General features: G+C 46.4%; 1 protein-coding gene across 1 annotated transcript in view; it reads right to left on the bottom strand.

The window, feature by feature from the left end:
- CILK1 (ciliogenesis associated kinase 1) overlaps positions 1-25,976 on the bottom strand; it is a 412,784-nt gene that overhangs the window by 230,011 nt on the left and 156,797 nt on the right. The window contains exon 9 of the mRNA XM_086926426.1: positions 580-897. Coding sequence (XP_086782552.1) covers positions 580-897 — 318 coding nt within the window. The remainder of the gene's footprint in view (positions 1-579; positions 898-25,976) is intronic.

The raw sequence follows: 25,976 nt of genomic DNA on the forward strand, positions 1-25,976 counted from the left end.
CGAATAAAACGGGTTTTAAACCCATTTTATTATGTTATGGAGGGTGCCGGCAGGGGGGCGATGCTCCTCTGCCAGAGTGGAGGAGCCGCCCCCTGCTACACCTGTTGCAGGGGAGTGCTCAAGGAGCCTGTTTTTCATTCCATGGTAATCCTCATCATGCTAGTACTCATGGTAGCAAGTTCTTAAACTAAGACTCTATAGAAGACAGCTCTACATTTTTCGTCAGTTAGGTCACGTAGGTCACTTCCGTTTTATGTTGCTTTATGCCCTTCTGGGAAACTGTCTTTTCAGCTGGTAATGGACTGTAATTATTGAGTGCCTTAGATTCTGACAATTTGCAAGTGAAATCCATTTGCAAACTTAATAGTTTACTGAATAGTCATTGGCATTTTTAAATCATTACCTACCAATTTACAACAGTGACCTTTGTTATATATACAATTAGTGATATTAACATCCATGCAATTAAACCTCGGTTAATTTAACACAATTTCAAAATAGATTTCATGTTTCTTGATTTTGAACCCTAAATAATCATAAAAAATAATGTCAAAATGTAGCAGTGGCAAAACCACCTACCTGGTTTGGAACCTTTGTGATTAGAGCAGGCAACTGTCGCTGGTGAGTTTTATCCTTCTCTCGCAAATGATGCATGTGCTCACCAAATGAAGATTCGTTTTTAAAAGGATATGTCAGGGATTGTTGTGGCTGGCTTTGTTTAAATGTTCTGGGTAAAAGATGGGCACCAGGTTTACTCGGTGGATGCGCGGGAGGTACTGGTTTAATGAGAAAAGGCACTTGCTTTTCTTGCAGAACCTTCTGTTGATCACCCATCTCCTTCATGCACTGAGGGGTGCAAAGGGCCTGACCAACATGGAAGTAAGGGTAACGAAGAGCCTAGTAAAAATATACAAACCGCCATAAATATCAAAATGATGCAGCAGTAAGCTAAAAGTTTTCAATCTACACTGCAAAGCCATTTTACAATGTGTTGTGCAAAAAAAATGACTGGCCCTACGAATTTATACACTCTGTGAACGAGATATGCACAAATGTAAATTCTTTTTTCATCACTTGAATAACCACACATTAGAAAAACTATAAACCAATATAGTACAGTGTGTAACTAAATCAATTCAGAATTCTCAATTTTCCTCTATTTGACATTTTATTAATAGGTTATTGGTAAGTAAACAACAAACAAAGTAAAAGTAAAAGTAAAATGCTACTTACCAGTATGCATCTGTTCTTGGCATGTAGAGCTGCAGATTCACACACTATGCATAGATCGTCATCTAGTGTTGGGCCCGGATGTTTGCAGTTTGTTATTGTCTTGGAACAAGTCTTTGGAAATCACGAGATAGGGGACTCCTCCTGTGGACAATAGTGCGCATGGGCATTGACTCCATCCTCAGATTGTTTTTTCGCCAAGAAGGGAACTGATGGAGTTTTAGCGAGAAACAGAAAGAGATGTCCATGTATGTTGTATCTAATTAAGATAATACTGGAACAGACAAAGGTAGCCGGGGAGGTGAGTGGGCGTGTGTGAATCTTCAGCTCTATATGTCAAGATCAGATGCACACTGGTAAGTAGCATTTTCCGTTCGAGGTATATGAGCTGCAGATCACACACCATGCATAGATTGCATAGCAGTACTGTCCCTTTAGTGGCGACCACCAGTAACTGTTGCAGTAGTCTGAAATAGTGTTTTGAGGACAGCCTGGCCAATACTACATTGTTGTTTTGCTTTGTGATCGCAAATTTGTATACGTTTGACAATTCACCTTGCAATTCCAGACTTTGATGTGGGATTGCCTTTATGTGGTGGTGAAAAGGAAACAAAAAGCTGTTTTGTTTTGCAAAAAGGTTTTGTTCTGTGAATATAGTAAAGAAGTGCTCTTTTTAAGTCTAGTGTATGAAGAACTCTTTCTGCTACTGTTTGTGTGTAGTTGCGAGAAGAAGACTGGCAACACTACAGATTGGTTAAGATGGAAGGGAGTAATAACTTTTGGAAGAAATTTGGGATTTGTTCTGAGAACCACTTTGTTATGATGGAGTTGTAAAAATGGTTCTTGAATAGTTTGTGCCTGTAGCTCACTGACTCTCCGAAGAGATGTGATAGCCACAAGGAAAGCGACTTTCCATGTAAGAAATTGTAGCTCATATCTATGCAGAGGTTCAAATGGAGGACCCATTAACCTAATGAGGACGATGTTTAGATTCTACACTGGAGAGGGTGGTACCCTGGGAAGAATTATTCTTTTGAGGCCTTCCATAAATGCTTTAATGGCAGGTACCCTGAACAATGACAGATGTTGTCTGTTTTTCAGGTAGGCTGCTATGGCAGCGAGATGTTATCGGATTGATGTGTATGCTAGATTACATTTTTGAATTTGCAGCAGGTAACATCTGATGTGTTGAATGGATGCATCTAGAGGATTGATTGTGTTATTGGTACAGTATATCACAAATCTTTTTCTCTTGGCTGCATAGCAGGCTCTAGTGGTGGGAGGCTTAGCTTCTTTGATGACGTTCATACAATCTGGTGGGAGATTGAGTTAACCAAATTGTAGGACTTCAGGAGCCAGATCGCTAGGTTGAGCTGTGCTGGATCTGGGTGTCTGATCTCTCCATGGTTCTGCGTTAAGAGTTGTGGGGAGAGATATAGTTTTTGGTGCTGGACTACTGATAGTTGTAGCAATGTTGTGTACCATGGCTGTCTGGTCCATGTTGGAGCAACTAGGATCAGTGTTAGTGACTGTTGTTGCAGCTTGCGTACCACTAATGGAATGAGAGGGAGAGGTTGAAAAACATACACAAATCTGTCTGACCAATTCATCCATATCGCATTGCCTTTGGACAATTAGTGTGCATATCTTACGGCGAAGCTTGGGCATTTTGCATTTGAATGTGTGGCGAAGAGCTCTATCTCTGGATGCCCCCACACTCGTGAATCGGTTGTGTATGATGACTTAACAGATCTGCCATGTGATTCTGTATTCCTGGAAGATGTTGAGCTAAAAGGAATATGTTTGAGGAATTGCCCATCTCCATATGCTCTGTGCTAGTTCAGAGAGCTGCAGAGTGTGAGTTTCCCCGTTTTTGTAGATAATACATCGCTGTTATATTGTCCATCTGGACTAAAACAGCTTTGCCGGATGTGTGTTTCTGGAATGCTTTCAATGCCAGAAAGATTGCAGGTAGCTCCAAATCATTGATGTGAAGTAGCTTTTGCTGAGGTGTCCATTTGCTCCGTTTGGTGTGATGTAGTAGATGAGCTTCCCCAGCCGGTGAGTGATGAGTCTGCTGTTAACACGATTGTGGAACCGGCTCTAGGAATGGTCGGCCTTTGGAAAGGTTTGGGGTGTTCCACCACTGCAGAGAGTGATGTGTGCGGCTGTTCACCAACACTAGATATGTTAGCTGACCTTGAGCTTGGTTCCACTGACGTGCTAAGCATTCCTGTAAGGGGCGCATCTGGAGTCTTGAATGAGGTACTATAAATATGCAAGAGGCCATCATTCCTATTATTTGCATAAACGCTCGAGCTGGGAGTGAGAGCTGCGGTTGGAATTTTGTTATAAGGGCCTGCATACTTGCTAGCCTGGCAGGATTGGGATATGCAATGCCTTTTGAGGTGTCTATTTTAGCATCTAGATATTGTTGGATGCGGGACTGTTGGAGGTGAGACTTTGGGAGATTTATTGTAAACCCTAAGTCGTGAAATAGTTGGATTGTAGTGTGTGTGATTTACACACTGGGTATGCAACTTGGCTTTTATGAGCCAGTCGTCCAAGTATGGGAAGACGTGAATTTGGTGTTTTCTTAAGTGGGCTGCTACTACTGCTAGACATTTTGTGAATACTCTGGGTGCTGTGGTAACTCCGAATGGGAGAACCTTGAATTGATAATGCCGACCGTCCAGTACAAATTGAAGATATTTCTTGTGGGCAGGGTGAATGGGAATGTGGAAGTAGGCGTCCTTGAGATCTAAAGTGGCAAGGAAATTGCCTTGGTTGAGTAGAGGAAGGATCTGTTGAAGAGTGCCCATGTGAAAATGGTCTGATTGTATGTATAGGTTTAATGGTGTGAGGTCCAGTATGGGTCAAAGGGTTAAATCCTTCTTTGGAATTAGAAAATACAGGGAGTAAACCCCTGTGTTTTGATGGTGCAGGGGAATTGGTTCTATTGCATGTTTCTGCAGGAGGGAAAGCACCTCTTGTTTTAGAAGTGTTAAATACTCTATTGACATTGGATGCTGTTTGAGTGGTATGTTTGGGGGAGTTGAAATGAGCTCCAGGCAATAACCGGATTGGGTGATTTGTCTCACCCACCTGTCTGTGGTATTAGTGTTCCATACTGGTAGGCACAGTGTCAATCTTCCCCTGACCGGAGTATAATGGTCCGGGGGGAGCGGCGGGAAGTCGTTGTTTGGAGGTGGAGGCAGTGTGAGTATTGGTAGTTTTGCCTCTACCTTTGTTGTTATTCCCCCTGTAGCCTCCTCTGTAATAACCTCTGGTAGAGGAGGTCTGAGTGGAACTCTTATAGGAAGTGGAGGAGTGATCAGTGTTAAAGCCTCTAGAGGCACCACTATAAGAGGAGTGACAAAAGGAACTTCTGGGAGCTTGCGATTGCAAAGCTCCCATTGATTTGGCAGGATCAGTATCCTTTTTCATCTTTTCTAAAGATTAATCCACCGTAGGTCCAAATAAGTGTTCTTGGTCAAAGGGTTGGTTCAGTATGGTAGTCTGAACCTCGGGTTTGAACCCTGAAATACTTAGCCAGGCATGTCTGTTTAAAAGAACACTGGTATTAATAGCTCTGGAGGCTGTGTCTGCCGCATCTAGAGCACATCAAATGGAGGTATTGGTTACTAGTTTACCTTCCTGTATGAGATCATTGGCCCTTGTTTTATATTGATCTGGAAGGTGTTGTAGTAGGTCACTAGTTCATCATAGTGCACCCTATCGTACCTAGCTAGTAAGGCCTGTGTGTTGGCAATTCTTTATATGTTGGCTGCTTGTGACACTGTTCTTTTAGCAGATGCGTCCAAGAGTTTTGACTCTTTGTCAGGCGGTGGAGCATCGCCTGAGGTTTGGGGGTTAGCCCTTTTCCTGGCATTGGAGACCACCAAGTAATCTAAGGGATGCTGGCCTTTAATGTATGCAGGGTCAGTTGGGGCAGCCTTGTACTTTTTTTCTACCCTGGGGTTAATGACTCTAGCCCTTACGGGGTATTTATAGACTGCAGGAGCATGTTCGATTAACCCTTTTAACATTGGGAGAACGGAAGTGGACCTTTGAGATGTTGCAAAAGTGTCCATGAGGAAGTTTTCTTCTTTAGGGTCTGTATGTAAATTTACCCCGTGGAATTCTGCAGGCCTGTGTATAAGCTGAGTAAATCCTATAGTGTCCTCTGGAGGGGATGGTCTAGATGGGTATACATCCTCTTGTGGTACATTGGGACGATCTGGTGTGCCATAATTTTTCCACGGGTCATTTGGGATGTAAGGTTGACTAGGTTCGCCTAGAGGTTTATCTTTCCCTTTGTCCCTAGTGGTGCCCTGATCATCTGGAGGTGGAGGAGATTGTGAGGGTACCGGAGATGGTATAGGAGAGATGTATTGTGGAGGAGGAGGTGGAAAAGGAATCCTTAAAGGAGAAGTAGCAATGTCTCTTTCATTAAATGAATTGGAGGTGGTTAAGGTTTGTTCATTTTCCTTTTGTTGGAAGGACTAACTCTAAGATGACCTGTTTCTGGGTCTAGTTTCAGAGATTTTGGGGTTGGATCGGGTCGAAAAAGCTCCTCCTCTGGAGTTTGTTTTGGTGCCGATTTTCTGGGGTCCGAATGTTTGTGTGGCACGGTGTTTGGAGTTGTCTTATGCTCCTTAGATTTGGAATCAGGAGTTTTCTTGGGTTCCGAAGGTTTGCTGGGGTGTTTTGAACTGGTTGCTTGTTCGGTTCCGATGATTTTTTTGGATCTGAAGTGTGTGTGCCAGGTGTCTTCGGAACCAGTTGTTTTTTCGGTTCCAATGATTTTTTCGGATCCGAAGGTTGATTACTAGTGGTTTTCGGGACCAGTTGTTTCTTTGGTTCCGATGATTTTTTCAGATCCGAAGGTTCAGTCTCTGTTGATTTTGGTGCCGAGTGCACCGATGTGGAACAAGTCTTCGTTGCAGACGAAGACAATGGTTTCTCTTTTGTTGTCAGTGCCGAGGATGGGGTTTTGGCACCAACTGTAGGCTCATGGAAAGGAGTCCTTTCAATGAGCCAAAAGGCCTGATGGCGCAGATAGGCCCGAAGGCCTGCTTTGATGACCGCAACCGAAGAGATGAAGTTTGTAGAGATGCGCATCGAATTGGAAACGTGATTGAAGACAATACCGAAAAGAGGGTAATGGATTGCGCCTCGAAAGGTAGATCGGTAATGACACCGAACTGGAATGTGTCGAACACATCCGAGCCCGATGGCGGAAAAAAACAATTTGAAGATGGAGTCGATGCCCATGCGCACTATTGCCCACAGGAGGAGTCACCTATCTCGTGATTTCCAAAGACTTGTTCCAAGACAATAACAAACTGCAAACATCCGGGCCCAACACCAGATGCCGATTTATGATGGTGTGTGATCTGCAGCTCAAATGCCTCGAACACCAAGTTCAGTATCCACTCAATAAAAACAATTTGAGAAATAACCTAAACTAACACATCAAAAGAAGAGGGGGTAAGGAGGGTAGTCCTGATTAATTAAACAAATTACTGACATAAAAGGAATGTGAAGGAGCACAGCACTCTAGAAAGTCTTGCAGTAACATGACATACATTACTCTTTCCGATTTGGGTTGAATGAGACAGTGGTCAAGCATGCCAGATTCAACATAAAATTAATTCAAAAGGTAATATCAGATTTTGATTAAATTGCTCAATGTTATCCTTTTCCTTTTGGTAATAGAGTTTAAGAACTAAAGTGCTGTTCGACTGCAAGATTTGCCTTTGCAAAGGTGATCTTTTACAACAATTCATTTCTTTTAGAAATATAAACGTACTGCAGTTATCAAATTAACTATAGACACCAACCCATTAGGGTGTAACTATTCTACACTATTGAATCAGAAGAATGCCTGAATTACTTACTGGTAATCGCTTTACTCCGAGTCCTCATCCCTCGCTTCTATTCATTACACACAAGGCATTATTGCCTCACCAGACACCCGTACCATGCAATTTCAATCCATAGTAAAAATCGCCCTCCCCCTCCAACCTCCTGTAATACCGGTAAGTAATTGAAGCATTACCTCCTCATCACTCCCTCGCTTCGCTTCATTACATACGAAATGTAAAAGCCAAACAGTATAACCAAATTGGAGATGCACAAAAACATGTTTATTTGAATAACAGACAAAAAGGAAGCACCGCTATTCAGGTACCATAGCGGATAGAACCCTGAAACCAAAAACCGCAGACCGGTCAACTTCCTGGACAATCTGGTAATGAGAAGTATGAGTCAAAGGGGAAGCCTAGGTGGCTGCTTGACAGATCTCAGAAATGGAAGCCCCCTGGACCTCAGCACAAGAGGTCGCCATGGTCCTAGTGGAACGACACTGAAACCCCAAGGGAGAAATTTGTCCAGCAGACTTGTAGGCCAGAGAAATCAGAGTCCGAACCCCCAGACTCTAGGAAGAAGTGGAAAGACGCAACCCCCTATTCACTGGTCCAGAATTCACAAAAAGGGAATCGAAAATCCTAATGGAAGCGACCCATTCCAGATAGAGAACCCTCCTGACATCCAAAGAGTGCAGCCGCACCTCAGACTCTGAAGAAGGAGACTAAAAAAACGAGGGCAGAATCAACTCTAGGTCCTGATGGAACTGGGAATCAACCTTAAGACGAAAGGAAAGTACAGACCACAAAATGATCCTGTCATCAAAAACTCTACAAAAGGGATGCTTGAAAGACAAAGAGCCTAGTTCACTCAAACACTAGCAGAGGAAATAGCCACCACAAAGAAAGTTTTAAAGGACAACAAACGCAAATCCACAGAAACCAGAGGCTCAAATGGAGGAGACATCAAGGCCTCCAAAACCAAAGACAGGAGGAGGTAATGCTATTTCCTCTCACACTTACAACTTTAGCATACATTTTTCTAGTAACTTCACTTTTCGGAGTACTGAAGGAGTCCAATAAACTCTGCCTGTTTTTTTGCTCCAACAATCAACTTCCTATGATTATTTTTCTAGACCAAACCACAAAGTCAAACAAACATTTGGCTTGCTCAATTATCATTTCCCGAAAGGTTTGCTTTACAATGTTCCTTGAAATGCTGGTGCTTACTATTTCTTTTTACAAGTGACAAAGTTTCCTTTGGCAGAAAACTTTCTCTCAAGTTTTACTGCAGTCTTATGGTAGGTACGGGTTAAATAAACTGTAAAAATATAAATACAGGTGTGGTTGTCTTGGATTTCTCTGAGCAAATTGCGCATCATATGTATCTAAATCTACTCAACTGAGACTCAGGCATATCTGAGGTAGTCACGGTGATCCATCCAGGAAGGATTGGTAATTTTTTATTTGAGCATTTCCATGCGCTGTGGATTCACGGACTAGAAACACAGCTCTAAGGGCTAAGAAAAATGTAACCAGGCATTGGAAGGTGGGAATGTTTGTGCTTGTTTCAAAATAGTCAGTGGAAGTTGGTTACGAACATGAGGTTATAAAGGAAGAGGGAAAACATTAGTCTAATCATATGAATCTTAAAATTAATATGTGAATCACACTTCTACAACTCAAAAGCCTTCCTAGCGAGAGCATCTCCAGCAGTGTACCAGGTCACTCACAGGCTGTGTTTTTTAACTTGTTTCTATTGTACAGATCCAATCAGTTCTGCTTAGGTTTTGCCCCCTCCACGTTTGCCAAAAAGCTTGAACTGTTCTCTGCTTGATTGGAATATCCTTCCTTCCTTCAAAAGGTGCTCATCTTCTCTTCATTGGGTCATAATACATATCTTAAAATTGCAAGATTTTGTTTGTTTACCGTTAGGAATATTTCTTTCTCCTAAATAGTGGCAGCAGCACCCCTTCCTTTTTACCAGGATTTCTGAGTCCAGAAATAAGAGGACCACCTCAATGCTCAGACAATAGGATTGCCTTAAATAATTACAATAAACGACTAGCACTAATAAGTATCAGTCCTTGATTTAATAACAACTTCAATAAGAGGGGTGGACTTGTAGAAAAAGATGAATCACCCTGTTGCAGAAGCAAAATGAAAGAGGAATCCTAAGTGGGTCTTGGTTCAGAAGCAATACAGCCTTTAAGAGGTTAATTCGGATACCACACTAGAGAAGCCCCAACTAAGGAGATGCCAGACCCTGCGGACTCTGAGTGGGCAGGAGAACTCTGAAAAAACAAGACTCATCTCTATCACAACCAATAGTGATCATACTTTCCTGCATGGATGTGCAAAAGCATATGTAAGTCCCCTTTCTAAATCCTTTGGCATGCCCACCAGCTGTATTGTTTCTTCAAGTGGCGTGCTTCTCGCCACTGGGTTATAAGTTACATGAATGTGACATTAGGATGTGCATTACTGTTAAAGACGGTATTGTTGTATTAGATCCCAGATGGGTCAGTGTAGGTAGTTTTAGTTCAAGGTGTGGTCAGCTCATGCAACATGGTTGTGGGGGATCATTTTTCCACAACCAAATGTGGGCAACAGATACTTCATGCTTTTTATAAACACAGGGGGTTAAGTAGGTCAGATCTATTTAGCTTGTGTTCTTGGTTAGTGGTTTGGGCATGGATAGGTCTGCTTTCTCTGCTTTACTTTGGTACAGCAATGGCAAATGTAGGTAACAGTGCCCAGCTATTCTGCATTGTCACTCAGAATACCCATGAGTTTGCATGCTCAAATCAAACAGGTGGTGTCCTCGAATCAGCTAAGGGATACTACCCAGATATAGTAATGCTGCCAGAAACATTTGCTTGGTGCAAACCGCAAAACGCATGCACATGGCGCTGGCAAAGTTGGGCATTAAGGATTTATTCAAGCATCCAGGGAGTTAGTATACAATTTAAGAAGAGATTTCATTTGCCCTTACATAAAATGCATCTAGCTAAATGGAGGATGCAATTATAAAGACAGGAACGCTCTGGCCTCAGACCGTGAGCTCCTCCTGAGAAAGAATGATTGTACAACAACCTTGAAAGTAAAACTAGACGCTTGAACGAGTGCACCCATTCTGGGAAACTTAAATCTATAAACACTTCATTTGTTGTAGGGAGCTGGAGACCCTAGATTCATAGGGCTATAATTTACACTACAAAGCTCTGATTTTCACTGCAACAAGCTCGATTTTATAAGAACCAATATCAATGACTCCACTTGTACCTTCTCTTTTCTAGCGAGGTCTTGTTTAGTGGCCACATCTGCACGAGTCTCAATTTAAAACTGCACACACAGGCTATGGCAGGCTTCAGACATGTTTAAAGGTCTACTTACGTGGCTGGCACAATCAGTGCTGCAGACACACTAGTAGTATTTTAATTTACAGGCCCAGAGTACATGTAGTACCACTTTACTAGGGACTTACAAATAAATTAAACACGCCAAGTTGGGTGTAAGACAATTTTACCATGTTTACAGGAGAGAGCACAATCACCTTAGCACAGGTTAGCATTGGAAAACTGCTCAAAGTCCTAAAAGCCAACAAAATGAGTTCAGAAAACTGGAGGATGAGGGCAAAAACGTATGGGGATGACCTTTCAGAAACAGCCAAGCCCAACAATTACAGTAATTTACAGAACATGCTTGGGACGCCCCATGCATTAGCAGTAGTCTTGAACATCTCTTTTGATGGCAGCTGTTTAAACCTGAAAAAGTTCCAAGTGTACTCAAAAATACAAAAAATGACACGAAAGCGATATAATTCAATGCCTTTCAACACCCATTTGATATACAACCATAAGGCCTATCGACCACATTCATCAACCACTTACAGTTGGCCTGAATCGGCTTCCTCGGGTATGTTGAGAGCAAGGTCTAAATTGTTGTAGAGGCACAGATAAGTCTTGGTCAACTGACAAGAAGCAGCTTTCACAAGTCAGTCATCAAGGCATAGAAAAAAGCTTGGTGGCCTTCCCTTCTTAGATGTGCGACTACTGGAGCAAGACATTTTGTAAAAATATGAGGGGCTGATCTTACGCCTAATAGGAGAATCTTGAATTGATAGTGTTGACAGACACTTTTAATTTTAAATACTCAAGGTGTTATATATATATATATATATATATATATATATTTTTTTTTTTTTTTACTTTATTCTAGTAAGTTACCGCACTTACATAGCAATTTACAATATCGTGATAATTAATACGTTCCATCCTTCATCATACATAGACTAGGAACATTCGTACAAACAGTTGTAGAAAGGTTGACACCACAGGGAATGAAAATGAATGCTCTCGATATGCACTTGTGCTCTCTCTATTGGTATAACGCAGGCACAGATCGCAGGTTTGGCTACCGGGGATAGGAGTTAACAGAGGCACCTAAAGTGAGGAGATCGGTATGAAGCGGTTGCCATATGTTGCGGGGTCCGGACGTGGGCTGCTGTAGATTGGCATAGAGCTCGCTATTGGTGTTACAATGTATTACTATTAATCCATGCATTTCTGGTGGGTGCATATCTCCTTCCCCATTTTATTACGTCTCTTTTGGCTAGCAGCAAGGCAAGAGCAGTAAAGCGACGCAAGGCTTTTGCGATATCATGGGCGTATCCCAACAGTGCTAGTAGTCGAGAGGGTACAATGGCAGGTTGGGTCATATGTGCTAACTCTGTAAATATTTATTGCCAATGCAGTGCTATCTTACCGCAAGTTCATGTTATGTAGGCAAAGTCCGTAAAAAAGGAGTGGCATTTGGGACAGTCGTGTGGTAGAGTTGGGTCCAGTCGGTGCAATTTAGCTGGCGTAAATGAATTCTGCCAGATATATTTAAAATGTAATAATTTATGGTGGTGGTTGATAGTTATCAATCACGTTTGTGTGCAGCAATTATATAATTGTGAGTTTGTTAGTGGGTGCTTAACAAAAAGAGGGGGGGGGGGCAAGAGGCTTGACCAGGTCCAGTGTCCATGCTCCTAATTCAATAATGCTTACAACAAAGGGGACACTGTTCCTAATACAAGGTGCAAAAAGTCACCTATGTAGGCGGGTGCAAAAAGTCACCCATATTTGAAAACCAAGAAGGAAAGAGAAACAGGATTCCTAGGTAAAGTGACCCACAGTGAACAGGGAAAACATTTAGTGTCCTCTGTTGCCCTCACACACCTCTAGAGGTGTCATGCTTCATCATCGGGCAGTTGCTCCTCGTAGGGCCGGCGCTGCAATTCCCTACAATATGGGTGACTTTTTGCACCAGCATACATAGGTTACTTTTTGCACCTTGTATTAGGAACAGTGTCCCCTTTGTTGTAAGCTTTGTTAGTGGGTGCCCTAGATCCTGTTCCTAGGTGGTAACTCTCTTGGTGTCCCAAGAAGGGAGCATGACAAGGCTAGTGTGGTAAAGTTTAGACATTAAATGATCACCTCCAGAGTCGTTAATCAAATGTCAGAGGGGGAAATTCGTATGGTTCAATGGGGTAGCTGGGGATCTGAGCTTTAAGTGCTCCCTTCCTCTGTATCAGCACAAAGTGGTCAATCTGAGGGGAAGGGTTGGAAGTAAGCATCCTCCATACGCGAGAACAATGTCCGTCGAGGAATAGGTCACATACTGTGCTCAGGCAGTGTCTTGAAAGAGTGCGCATGTTCAAAGCTTCTTGTGTGATGGGCAACCAGGGGCTAGAGGAATGGCGTAGATGGCCCCTGTTATTTGGATCTGACGCTTCCAGGCACAGCTTGTTGTGGACACCGTTTGAATATCATGCGGGTCACGCAGCAGTGCAGATGGTAGCAATGCTGCAAGCGGTTTCGAGACAGCTAGGTCAACCTCAGGCTTAGTGCAATGTATCTGAGCGGGGTGATACCAGTGACAAGCAAAGCTACATTGTGCCACTAGATAGTGGAAGTAAAAGTTAGGGACTCCAAAGTCCCCGCGCTCATACGGAAGTCCCGTCACCTACCTAGCCGGACCTTGGACAGATTTTCCCCTTGTCTCTACGTCTGACCTTCCTCCTACCCCTTTACCCTATCCCCTTACCCTTCCTTGCTCCATTCACCTTGTCCCCTATGTTCTTTAAATGCTTTTCCTGATACTTATGTAACTTTTAACTGATGTTAATTGCAACATTATTGTTCCTCATGTAAAGCACTCTGATTCCTTTGGGTCTAGCCAGCACTATATAATAACTCATTATTAAATATGTTCCCATTTAGTACTCTTTCTCTCTTTGTCTAATTCCCTAGCTCCTATCCCCTCTCCCCTTAATCTCTCCCCTTGCCAGCTACTCTGCCTAGCCCCTTGTCCTTTGTGCCCTTTGACTAAGCACTCCTTCTCCCCTTGTTGGGGAAAGATCCAATATTTATACTCTGAAGTCTCAATGAACCCGCTGAGGGAGTCCACTGCGCCAAGGGAGCCACTCACAGCTGAGGTATGGTATGGCACCCCTTGCCAAAGCACTCTCTCTCCCCTTTTTGGGGAAGGATCCAGTATGTAGACCTTGTAGTCTCAGAGACCCCTCTGAGAGAGTCCACTGCGTAAAGGGAGCCTCTCGTAACCGAGATAGGGAAGTGATACCACTTCCCCTGGGATCACAGCTTACTGAACTTTGGACATTGCTTTGACTCGTCTACCAGTTTGTGTCCCTGTCGCCCTTTCCCTCCTTTCTCCATACGGTGTCTCTCACCCTCCCCTCCTCTTTCCGGCCTTCATTATCTGTCTACTTCCCCAGCTCCTACCCCCCGCCCCTGAATCTCTCCCCTTGCCTGCTTTTCCCCTTACATATTTGTGCCTATTGTTTATCTCGACTTTACAAGTAACTATCTTGCCATGCTCTAATAACTGTGTAACCTTTGTAAAGATGTAACCTGTAACTAGGTTCTGATATTCATGTAAAGCGCTCTGATACCTCCGGGTCTAGCCAGCGCTATATAAAATCTTTAAAATAAAATAATGCAAATGCTACTTACCAGTATGCATCTGTTCTTGGCATGTAGGGCTGCTGACATTCATATCTGTGCATAGATCGCCGCCTAGTGTTGGGTCCGGATGATTGCACATTGTTGTCCTGGAAGAGTCTTCGAAGTATCACGAGATAGGTGGCTCCTCCCCTGGACTACAGTGCGCATGGGCATCGACTCCATCCCCAGATTGTTTTTAGCCATTGTGGCCGAGATGGAGTGAATCTTGTGAATGATGACCATGCCATGAAATGATATGTAAACACTGCAGCTGCTACAGGTGCCGGGGAAGAGGGCGGGCGATATGAATGTCAGCAGCCCTACATGCCAAGAACAGATGCATACTGGTAAGTAGCATTTGCAGTTCGAGGCATGTGGGCTGCTGAATTCATATCTGTGCATAGAATACATAGCAGTCCCTCCATTAGCGGCGGCCGCCCGTGCCAGCTACAGCAGTTTGGAAAAGTGTCTTGAGAACAGCCTGCCCTACAGCTGCCTGCTGTTTAGAGTGCACGTCTACACAGTAATGTTTAGTAAATGTATGTGTGGTAGACCATGTGGATGCTCTACATATGTCCTCTAAGGGAATGTTTCCAAGGAAGGTCATAGAGGCCCCCAACTTTCTGGTGGAGTGGGCTCTAGGTGGAATTGTAAGAGTGCGTTTAGCCTTTGCATAACAGATCTGAATACATTTCACAATCCACGTAGCAATACCTGCCTTGGAAATAGCGTTACCTTTGTGGTGTGACGCAAAGACAACGAAAAGCTGCATAGTCTTTCTAAAATCCTTGGTCCTATCAATGTAATACATTAGGGCCCTTTTAACGTCAAGGGTGTGGAGCATCCGCTCCGCCAGTGACTCAGGATTTTGAAAAAACACCGGCAACTCAATTGTTTGGTTTATGTGGAACTGAGACACAACCTTGGGTAGAAATTTAGGGTTAGTGCGGAGCACTACCCTGTTAGCATGAACATGGAAGAAAGGCTCTTGGATTGTGAGGGCCTGCAGCTCACTAACCCTCCGTAGCGATGTAATTGCTACCAAGAAAGCCACTTTCCAAGTCAAGAACTGAAGTTCGCAAGAATGTAGTGGCTCAAAGGGCGGACCCATCAGTCTTGTAAGAACCACATTGAGGTTCCATTCTGGAGCTGGTGGGGTCCGTGGTGGAATGACCCGTTTGAGTCCTTCCAGAAAAGCTTTGATAGCAGGCACTTTGAAAAGTGAAAGGTGCTGTCTATTCTGGAGGTATGCGGCCATCGCAGACAGGTGAATGCGGATGGAAGTATATGCCAAATTACACTGGTACAGATGGAACAGGTAACAGATGATGTTCTGAATGGAAGCATCCAGTGGATTAATGTTGTGGTTTGCGCAATAAATGACAAACCGCTTCCATTTGGCCGCAAAACATGCTCTGGTAGTGGGCTTTCTCGCCTCCCGAATGATGTCCATGCAATTGGGAGGAAGGTTAAGGTAACCAAACTCTAGGACCTCAGGAGCCAGATCGCCAGGTTGAGCTGTCGCGGATCCGGGTGCTGAATGTCGCCATGGTTCTGCGTCAGAAGGCTGGGCGTGAGATGAAGCCTTTGATGCGGTACCACGGACAGTTCCAGAAACGTGGTGTACCATGGTTGGCGAGCCCACGTCGGAGCAACCAGGATGAGAGTCATTGAGTGTTGCCTGAGCTTGCGTGCCACCAGCGGTATCAGGGGTGCTGGGGGAAAAGCGTACGCAAATTTGCCTGACCAGTTCATCCATATCGCATTGCCCTGCGATTGCGGGTGTGGGAACCTGGCGGCGAAGCTTTGGCATTTTGCATTCTCCCTTGTGGCGAACAGGTCTATCTCTGGATGACCCCATCTTTGAAAGTACGGCTGGAGTACTGATGGATGTATCTCCCACTCGTGCATCTGGTGGCTGTGCCTGCTGAGCAGGTCCGCCATCTGATTGTCTTTGCCTGGGAGGTGTTCTGCCATGAGGAAGATGTTCCTCTGAATGGCCCACTTCCACATGCTCTGAGCCAGATGAGACAGCTGCGGAGAGTGTGTTCCTCCCTGTTTCTGAATGTAGTACATGGCCGTCATGTTGTCCGTCCGGATCAACACGACCTTGTTGCACAGATGTACTTTGAACGCCTTTAATGCCATGAAAATCGCCATCAGTTCTAGCACATTGATGTGCATCTTCCTTTGCTGTAGTGTCCATAGTCCCTGCACTGTGTAATGGAGTACATGCGCTCCCCAACCCTGGAGAGAAGCGTCCGTCGTCAGGATAATCTGTGGCACAGGCTCCTGGAACGGTCGGCCCTTGCAAAGGTTTTGTGGATTCCACCAATGCAGAGAGTTGTATGCCCGACCGCTCACCAACACTAGGTCTTTCAATTGCCCGTGAGCCTGAGTCCACTGACGTGCCAAGCACTCCTGAAGCGGACGCATATGTAGTCTTGCGTGCGGGACAATGGAGATGCAGGAGGCCATCATGCCTATCACCTGCATGAACACTCTTGCTGGAAGCGAGTGCTGAGGTCTGAATCTTTGGATCAGCGACTGAATGCTGGCGACTCTCACTGAATTCGGCTGCGCAGTGGCCGCCAGAGTGTTTATGGTCGCGCCCAGATACTGCCGTATGTGGGCGGGCTGGAGATGGGATTTTGGGTAATTCAGTGAGAACCCCAGATCGTGCAGAAGGTGAATGGTGTGGGACACGTGTTCGGCGCACTGCTGGTCCGACTTTGCTTGAATGAGCCAGTCGTCCAGATAGGGGTAGACGTGGATGTTTTGACGTCTTAGATGCGCCGCCACCGTCGCTAGGCACTTCGTGAAGATCCTGGCCGCTGTGGTGACCCCAAAAGGCAGAACCTTGAACTGGTAGTGCTGGTTTTGAATGGTGAACCTTAGGTATTTTCTGTGTGAAGGATGCAGGGGAATGTGAAAGTATGCATCCTTGAGATCCAGAGTCGCCAGGAAGTCCCCTTGACGAAGCAGTGGGAGAACCTGCTGCAGCGTGAGCATATGGAAATGCTCTGACAGAATGTACAAGTTGAGAGGTCTGAGGTCTAGGATGGGCCTGAGGGATCCGTCCTTCTTTGGAATGAGAAAGTACAGGGAGTAAACCCCTGTACCCCTTTCTTGCAGTGGAACGAGCTCTATTGCCCCTTTTTGCAGCATGGCGTTGACTTCCTGTTGCAACAAGTGCAAGTGCTCGCCGGACATAGGACGGCTTTTTGGAGGTATGTTGGGTGGAGTGGATGTGAGCTCCAGACAATAACCGTATTGGATAAGAGATCTGACCCACCTGTCCGTGGTGATGGACTTCCACACGGGCAGGAACTGCTGGAGTCTCCCCCCGACCGGTGTTGCGTGGTCGGGGGGCAGTGACAAGGCATCACTGTTTGCTGGCGGTGGAGGACCTGGAGCTGTTATTCCCACGTCCTCTGCCTTTGACGTTGTTGCCACGGTATCCACCCCGACCCTTGTTGGTATATGAGGATTGGGTGTTGCTCTTATAGAATTGCGTGGATTGTGACGCTTGACCCCTTGAGGTGCCTCTGTTATTGGAGCGGCGAAAGGAACCACCCCGAAACTGCTGGGACTGCAGGGCACCCATAGATTTAGCAGTGTCAGTGTCTTTTTTCATTTTTTTCGAGGGTGGCATCCACTTCTGGGCCAAACAGGTGGTCTGGATTGACAGTTTGGTTTAGGATTGTAGTTTGAATGTCTGGTTTAAAGCCTGATATTCTGAGCCATGCATGTCGGCGCAGTAGAACGCTAGTGTTTATTGCCCGTGAGGCGGTATCAGCCACATCTAGAGCACACTTAATTGAAGCATTGGTGATAAGCTTCCCCTCCTGAATCAATATTTCAGCTGCCTCCTTATACTGATCTGGTAAGTGCTGTAGAAGGGTCTCTAGAGTGTCATAGTGTGCCCTGTCGTAGCGTGCAAGTAGCGCCTGCGTGTTGGATATGCGCCACATATTGGCTGCCTGCGCAGCAATACGTTTCCCCGAAGCCTCAAACACCTTTGATTCCTTGTCTGGGGGAGGAGCATCACCCGTAGTCTGTGAGTTGGCTCGTTTGCGTGCGTTGGAGACAACCAAAGAGTCTAGTGGCAACTGTCCTTTGATATATGTTGGATCAGTGGGCGCTGCCTTGTACTTTTTGTCAATACGAGGATTAATGACTCTTGCCCGGGTGGGTTCCTTGAAAACCTCTGGCGCATGTTTTAACACCCCCTTGAGCATTGGCAATGTCTTAACAGTCTTTTCAGCCACTGAAAAGGTGTCAAAAAGAAAATCGACGTCCACTGGGTCTGCATGGAGGTCTACGTCATGATTGGCTGCAGCTCTTTCAATTAGGGCGTTGAAGGCCGCAGAGTCTTCTGTTGGGGAAGATTTTGCAGCAAAAAGCTGCGGCTCCTGTCCCGAATGAGGGTCCCCAGGGTCGCCCCCGGCAGACCATGGCTCCGTCACATCCTCTGGGTCTGAGTAAACTGGATAAGCATACTCATCCTCATCGTCTCCATCACCCTCCCCAACGTTAGAACGTGTGGGTGAGAGTTCCTGACTTTGTGGAGATGCAGGCTCCATAGGGGCAGATGTACCCGCAGAGTCCAACTTCTTTTTAAGTGGGATGTGGAAGTGCTCCAAAGCCAGCTCCGGGGTGATCTTCCGCTTAAGGAGAGAGAGCTTGCCTGTGTTGGCGTCGATGATCACCTCTCGACGCTCCTCCTCCGCCAGTGGTTGGTGGCGCGGGCTTGGAACCACCAACGATGCTTTTGGCGTCGAAGTCAACTTCAAGGGCCCTCCGGCCCCAGGTTTCGCAGTGAAAGCCTTCGGCGCCGTCTTCGGCGGCAACGTGAAGAGAATCGGCGTCTGCGCCGGTTTTTGTAGAGGCTTGGGCGGCACTGTGTTCTTGGGCTCGACCGCTGCGGCCCCCTCCCGAATACACTGAAGGGACTCCGAGACCTTCTTGGTGAACGAGGCGGAGGGTCTTCCGACGCCGGGTTCGGGTCGGCAACCAAGGCCGCAGTCTTCGGAGCCGACGCAGCTCCCCCTTTTGACTTTGCAAGTGGAAGCGGTGCAGCCAGAGACTTGGGGTCGTCCTGCCGCTTCTTTGGAGCCTTCTTATGGTCATCGACCTTCTTGGTGTCGACGCGACTCTTCAGAGAGTCGACCAACTTCGGCGCCGTCACAGCCGCGTCGGGCGTCTTCGCCTTCGAAACCATAGTCTTCGGGTCGGCCATTTTGGCGTGGCTCTTGAGCTCGACGGCCATCTTGGATTTCTTCAGCGCCGAGGCCTCCGAAGTTTTCGACCCAACCAGTGCGACTTGCGCTTTCGGTTTCGATACGCGTGGCGTCGACACCGATGGTTTCACTTTCGGTTTTTGCACCGGGAGTGGTGCCGCACCAATGTCCGTGGCCGGGCTGGGAGGCGGAGCCGTGGGACGGGTATCGAGGTCTTGGGTAAGGCCCGAAGGCGATCCCTCGACCTGGGCCTCATAATGGCGGATGGCCCCGGAGTCAGTCTGAGGAAGCTCCTCCTCCGAGCTATCCTCTACGGTGACAAGGGCCCCGTCGTCGTCCCCTACCTCCTCGACGACTTCCTCGAACTCCTCGTCTTCCGCGTCGTAGTTTTCATCGACCTCCGACGCCGGGTTAGAGTCCGAGACATTCTGGATGGAGTCGTCGTCCACATCCTCCTCGAAGATGTTCGCTGGCGGGGGTGCCGAACTCTGGGCCTGCAGTCTTGCGGCCCGGCGTAGCTTGAGAGTCTTCTTCGACCGGAACTTGGAGCAGGCCATACACTTGGCCTCGTCGTGGTCCGGTGACAAGCACTTATTGCACACTGGGTGCACGTCGATGTGCGGGTACTTCGAGGCACACACTGGGCACCTCTTAAATGGACTTCGTTCCATGATGAAGTAGTCTGGAGCGTCGTGTAGGCCCGTCCGCGCTGAAAGCACGCGGAAGGGCAGCAATGGTTCGGAGCCGATGAACAAACAAACCAGAACGATAGACAATACCGACGCGAGTCCTAAAGACCTTTTGGTCTCAAGTAAAGAAAGTTACACAATTATCGATTCCGACAGAGGGAACCGAAACACATCCGAACCCAATGGCGGAAAAAAACAATCTGGGGATGGAGTCGATGCCCATGCGCACTGTAGTCCAGGGGAGGAGCCACCTATCTCGTGATACTTCGAAGACTCTTCCAGGACAACAATGTGCAATCATCAGGACCCAACACTAGGCGGTGATCTATGCACAGATATGAATTCAGCAGCCCACATGCCTCGAACATAAATATTTGAAACAGGGTGTTTCGTAACTCTTTAAGACTCCCGAATGTTTATAGATACAATGCCCCCTCCCCATATATGCCTTGGAAGGCCTGCCACAGGGTGGCCCAGGTGTCAACTAATCCTTTGTTCATTTTAAAGTATTCTACTACAGCAGTACTGAGTTCTCACCAAAATAATTCGTCCTGGAGCGCCATCACTGGGAACCTACACCCCCTGCCTCCCCCCACACCCCAGTTCAGTCTGGGCACATGCAATTTCAGGATTACCGGGAAGTGGTCCGAGTGAGTGCGTGCGTGAAAGGTGTGCTATGGACTCGATCTGGGGAGTTAAGGTGGGCACAAGAAGTTAATAGTCAAGGCGGGTCCAGGAATTATATTGTGCTGTGTATTACGTGTAGGAGGATTGAAGAGGGTGCTGCTGACGCCAGGCATCAGCCAAAGTATGCACCTCACATTGCTCCTGTAAGGCACGCCTGGAGCGCGGTTTAGGGCTCGGGGTGCTTGTTGTGCGGTCTCATTTGGGGTGTAGTATTAAGTTGAAATCTCCTCCCAAACAAATGTGGTCCGCCCCAAACAAGTCAATCTGTGTTTTGTAAATGTTAGTAAAATTCTGGGCTGCCTAAGTTAGGTTCATATATGTTGACTAACAGAATACTAGGACCTAGTAACTGAGCCGCTACCAACAGAGAACGCCTCTCTGTGTCACTGTGAACAGCACTTAACTGGAATGGTACGCGCTTATGTATAAGGATGGAGATCCCTCTAGGGCAGACTTCTTCAAACTGTGGGGCGCGACCCCCAGAGGGGTCGTGGAGTTCTAGGAAGGGGGTCGCAGATTCCCCAGCTTTACTTGTCCCTGCAAAAAGACAGCTGGGATCACTAATTGAGATTGTTATCAGCTGCTTGCCTGAATGAAAGGCAAATGCGCCTTATCAGTTAATCTGCAAGTGATGCTTGGGAGCAGTTCTGTTTCTTTGTGAAGACAGAAGGTGTGTGTTTTTTTTAGTAGAAGCGCAAAGAGTTTAACAACTGGGCTGGGAAGTTCTTGCTTAGTGCCCCTAAAGAGGTGTTGAAGGGACAGTTATATAAAAAAAAGAAAACTGCATTACATACACTCTGGGATTATTAAAACCTACATTTTGAAAGCATAATTTTATCTTAAAATTACTTGCACGTTTTGCAGCATTCTTTCTTACCATGTATGTAATGTGAGTATAAAAAAATTACTTACATATTCACAGTGCTTTCCTTCACAGGCTGTGACTTCATACCACTAAAAATACACATCACTATTCTCCACTGCACCAATCAAGATTTAATTCTATGGTTCTCTGGTTACACACAGACCTCTGCAGTGCATTGACTATTTGAAATGTTATAATATACAGTGCATTTCCCACTGAGCAATAACTTTTTTATATTTATTTTTGATTTACGCTGCCCATTATTTTATATGAAGATACCTGAAGGTGAAGACCTTAAAAACGTACAGAATATTTTGGGCTTATGTATAAGAGACTTGCATCGCCAAAGCATCACTTTTTTGATGCGTCGGCGGCGCAAGAATCTCAAACATACCTATGAGGCAGTGCAAAATCACCCAGCATGGCTGTGCATTGCCTCATAGGTATTCAGTAAGACATAGCAGCACAAGTCACTGCGTTGCCGTACTATGCATCAAGGAGGTGTTCCATGGGCTTTGCATGGGGTTCCCACGCAAAGCCCATGGATGTTGATGCTGCCCCCTATTTACAAAATCACGTAAACCTGGGGAAGCTTCAAAAACAGATGCCTCTCTAGATGTTTTCATTTCTCCTCGTTTTTCATCTTTCCATGTGTGATGCATAGTGCAGCTCACATAGAAACAGGAAAACGCCCCTCAGGATTGTTTTGTGAAGGAAGGTGAATCTTCCCGTTCAAAAACAATCCTGTTACGTTGGTGTTAGGCAGCAATTTGTGAAGGGAAAAGGACAGGAATCACCGTATTTCATAAGAAGGTCAGAAAGGAAAAAAACACGGGAAACATGCCAAAGGATGCCAGGTCTAACAGGGGCATTTATGGTTGTCGATAGATGCTGTTGATGAGAACCCGTTTCTAGAAATTTTTGTCAGAGGGGGTCCTTAGGCCAAAAAAGGTTTGACAAGAGGGTCTTGACATCAAGAAGTTTGAAGACCACTGCTCTAGGGTATGTTTGTAGCTGGAGAAAAAACTGCACTCACCATGTAGAGGAAAAAGTGGGAGGGGGATGCGGGGGTAGGTGTGTCTCCTGTAAGACAGCAATGTCAACCTGGTGTCGCTGCAGGTAATGCAGTATCTGCTTGCCTTTACATCGGTTGTTAAGTCTCTGTATGATTGCTAGCATAATATCCGCAATGGGGAGAATTTAATATGTGCGGTCATCGCTTATTAAGAAAGAGGATAAGGAAAATGCTACTTACCAGTGTGCATCTGTTCTTGGCATGTAGAGCTGCAGAGTTACACACTGTGCATAGATCGCCACCTAGTGTTGGGCCCGGATGTTTGCAGTTTGTTTTTTGTTCTGAAAAGTTCTTTGGAAGTCACGAGGTAGGTGACTCCTCCTGTGGACCACATTGCGCATGGGCATCGGCTCCATCCGCGGATTGTTTTTCACCATTAGGGAAATGATGGAGCTTTGCAAGAAAAGGAAGGATGTCCATGTAATCTGTATCTAATTAAGATAATACTGGAACAGACAAGGGTAGCCGGGGAGGCGTATGTAATGAATATGCTACTTACCAGTATGCATCTGTTCTTGGCATGTAGGGCTGCTAACATTCACATCTAGTGCATAGATCGCCGCCTAGTGTTGGGTCCGGATGATTGCACCTTGTTGTCCTGGAAGAGTCTTCGAAGTATCACGAGATAGGTGGCTCCTCCCCTGGACTACAGTGCGCATGGGCATCGACTCCATCCCCAGATTGTTTTTAGCCATTGTGTCAGAGATGGAGTGAAATAGCGTAAATGATGTCCATGCTAATGAATGAATGCAAGAATGGTCTGCAGCCGCTACGGGTGCCGGGGAGGAGGGCGGGCGATGTGAATGTTAGCAGCCCTACATGCCAAGAACAGATGCATACTGGTAAGTAGCATATTCAGTTCGAGGCATGTGGGCTGCTAAATTCACATCTAGTGCATAGAATACATAGCAGTTCCTCCATTAACGGCGGCCGCCCGTGCCGGCTGCAGAAGTTTGAAAAAGAGATTTAAGAACAGCCTGTCCTACAGCTGCCTGCTGTTTAGAATGCACATCCACGCAATAATGTTTAGTAAACGTGTGTGGTGTAATCCATGTGGCTGCTCTACAAATATCCTCCAAAGGAATATTACCCAGGAAAGCCATGGAGGCCCCCAACTTGCGTGTCGAGTGGGCCCTGGGGGGAACCGTTAAGGTGCGCTTAGCATTGTGGTAGCAAATCTGGATACACTTAACGATCCACCTGGCTATTCCAGCTTTGGAAATGGGGTTGCCTTTGTGCTGGGCTGAAAAGGCAACAAACAATTGTGTTTTCCTAAAGTGTTTGGTCCTGTCAATGTAGTACATTAACGCTCGTTTGACATCAAGTGTGTGAAGCATCCTCTCTGCCACTGTTTCGGGGTTCTGAAAGAATGTGGGCAGTTCAATGGTCTGATTAACATGAAACCGTGACACCACTTTAAGGAGAAACTTAGGATTAGTGCGCAGCACCACCCTATTAGGATGAATCTGAATGAATGGCTCTTGTACTGTGAGTGCCTGTAGCTCACTGACGCGCCGTAGAGACGTGATGGCAATGAGAAAGGCTACTTTCCATGTGAGGAATTGAATCTCACAGGAATGTAGGGGCTCAAACGGTGGTCCCATTAATCTGGTGAGGACCACATTGAGGTTCCACACAGGAGCTGGTGGGGTCCTGGGGGGGGATGACTCGTTTCAGCCCTTCAAGGAAAGCTTTAATGGCAGGCACCATAAAAACAGAGAGGTGCTGCCTGTTCTGGAGATAAGCCGCTATGGCGGATAAGTGTATCCGAATGGAAGCATACGCCAGATTACATTTGTAAAGATGTAACAAATAGCAGATGATATTAGGAATGGATGCATCTAGCGGGTTGATATGATGGTCTGTACAGTAAATGACAAACCTCTTCCATTTTGCTGCATAGCAAGCTCTGGTAGTGGGCCTTCTTGCCTCCCGGATAATGTCCATGCATTCCGGGGGCAAATCAAGGTAGCCAAACTCTAGGACTTCAGGAGCCAGATCGCCAGGTTGAGCTGTTGCGGATCCGGGTGCTGAATGTCGCCATGGTTCTGCGTCAAGAGCCTGGGTGTGAGGCGTAGTCTTTGATGCGGTACCACGGAGAGCTCCAGGAATGTGGTGTACCATGGTTGGCGTGCCCACGTTGGAGCAACCAGGATGAGTGTCATCGAGTGTTGCAGCAGCTTCCTTGCCACCAGCGGTATGAGAGGTGCTGGGGGAAAAGCGTACGCAAATTTGCCTGACCAGTTCATCCATATCGCATTGCCCTGCGACTGAGGGTGTGGGAACCTGGCGGCGAAGCTTGGGCATTTTGCGTTCTCCCTTGTGGCAAATAGGTCTATCTCTGGATGACCCCACTGCTGGAAGTACGGGTTGAGTACTGATGGATGTATCTCCCACTCGTGCAGTTGGTGGCTGTACCTGCTGAGCAGATCCGCCATCTGATTGTCCTTGCCTGGGAGGTGTTCCGCCATGAGGAAGATGTTCCTCTGAATGGCCCACTTCCACATGCTCTGAGCCAGATGAGACAGCTGTGGAGAGTGTATTCCTCCCTGCTTCTGGATATAGTACATTGCCGTCATGTTGTCCGTCCGGATCAACACGACCTTGTTGCACAGATGTACCTTGAATGACTTCAGTGCCATGAAGATCGCCATCAGCTTCAAGTAGTTGATGTGCATCCTCTTCTGTTGTGTCGACCATAGTCCCTGCACCGTGTAATGGAGTACATGCGCTCCCCATCCCTGGAGAGACGCGTCCGTCGTCAGGATAATCTGTGGCACAGGCTCTTGGAACGGTCGGCCCTTGCAAAGGTTGTGTGGAGTCCACCAATGCAGAGAGTTGTATGCCCGACCGGTCACCAACACTAGGTCTTTCAACTGTCCTTGAGCCGGAGTCCACTGGTGTGCCAAGCACTCCTGGAGAGGACGCATATGTAACCTCGCGTGCGGGACTATGAAGATGCAGGAGGCCATCATGCCGATCAACTGCATAAACACTCTCGCTGGGAGTGAGTGTTGCGGCCTGAACTTTTGAACGAGCGACTGGATACTGGTGATCCTCGCTGGATTTGGCTGAGCTGTAGCAGTCAGAGTATTGATTGTCGCGCCCAAGTACTGCCTCACATGGGCAGGTTGAAGGTGCGACTTCGGATAGTTGAGCGAAAACCCCAGACTGTGAAGAATGTGAATAGCACTGGACATGTCCGCGGCGCACTGCCGTGCTGACTTGGCCTGAACCAGCCAGTCGTCTAGATAGGGGTAGACATGTATGTTCTGTCGCCTGAGGTGCGCCGCCACGGTCGCCA

This window comes from Lissotriton vulgaris, chromosome 6 (genome assembly GCF_964263255.1).
Source record: "Lissotriton vulgaris chromosome 6, aLisVul1.2, whole genome shotgun sequence".
Classification (NCBI taxonomy): domain Eukaryota; kingdom Metazoa; phylum Chordata; class Amphibia; order Caudata; family Salamandridae; genus Lissotriton; species Lissotriton vulgaris.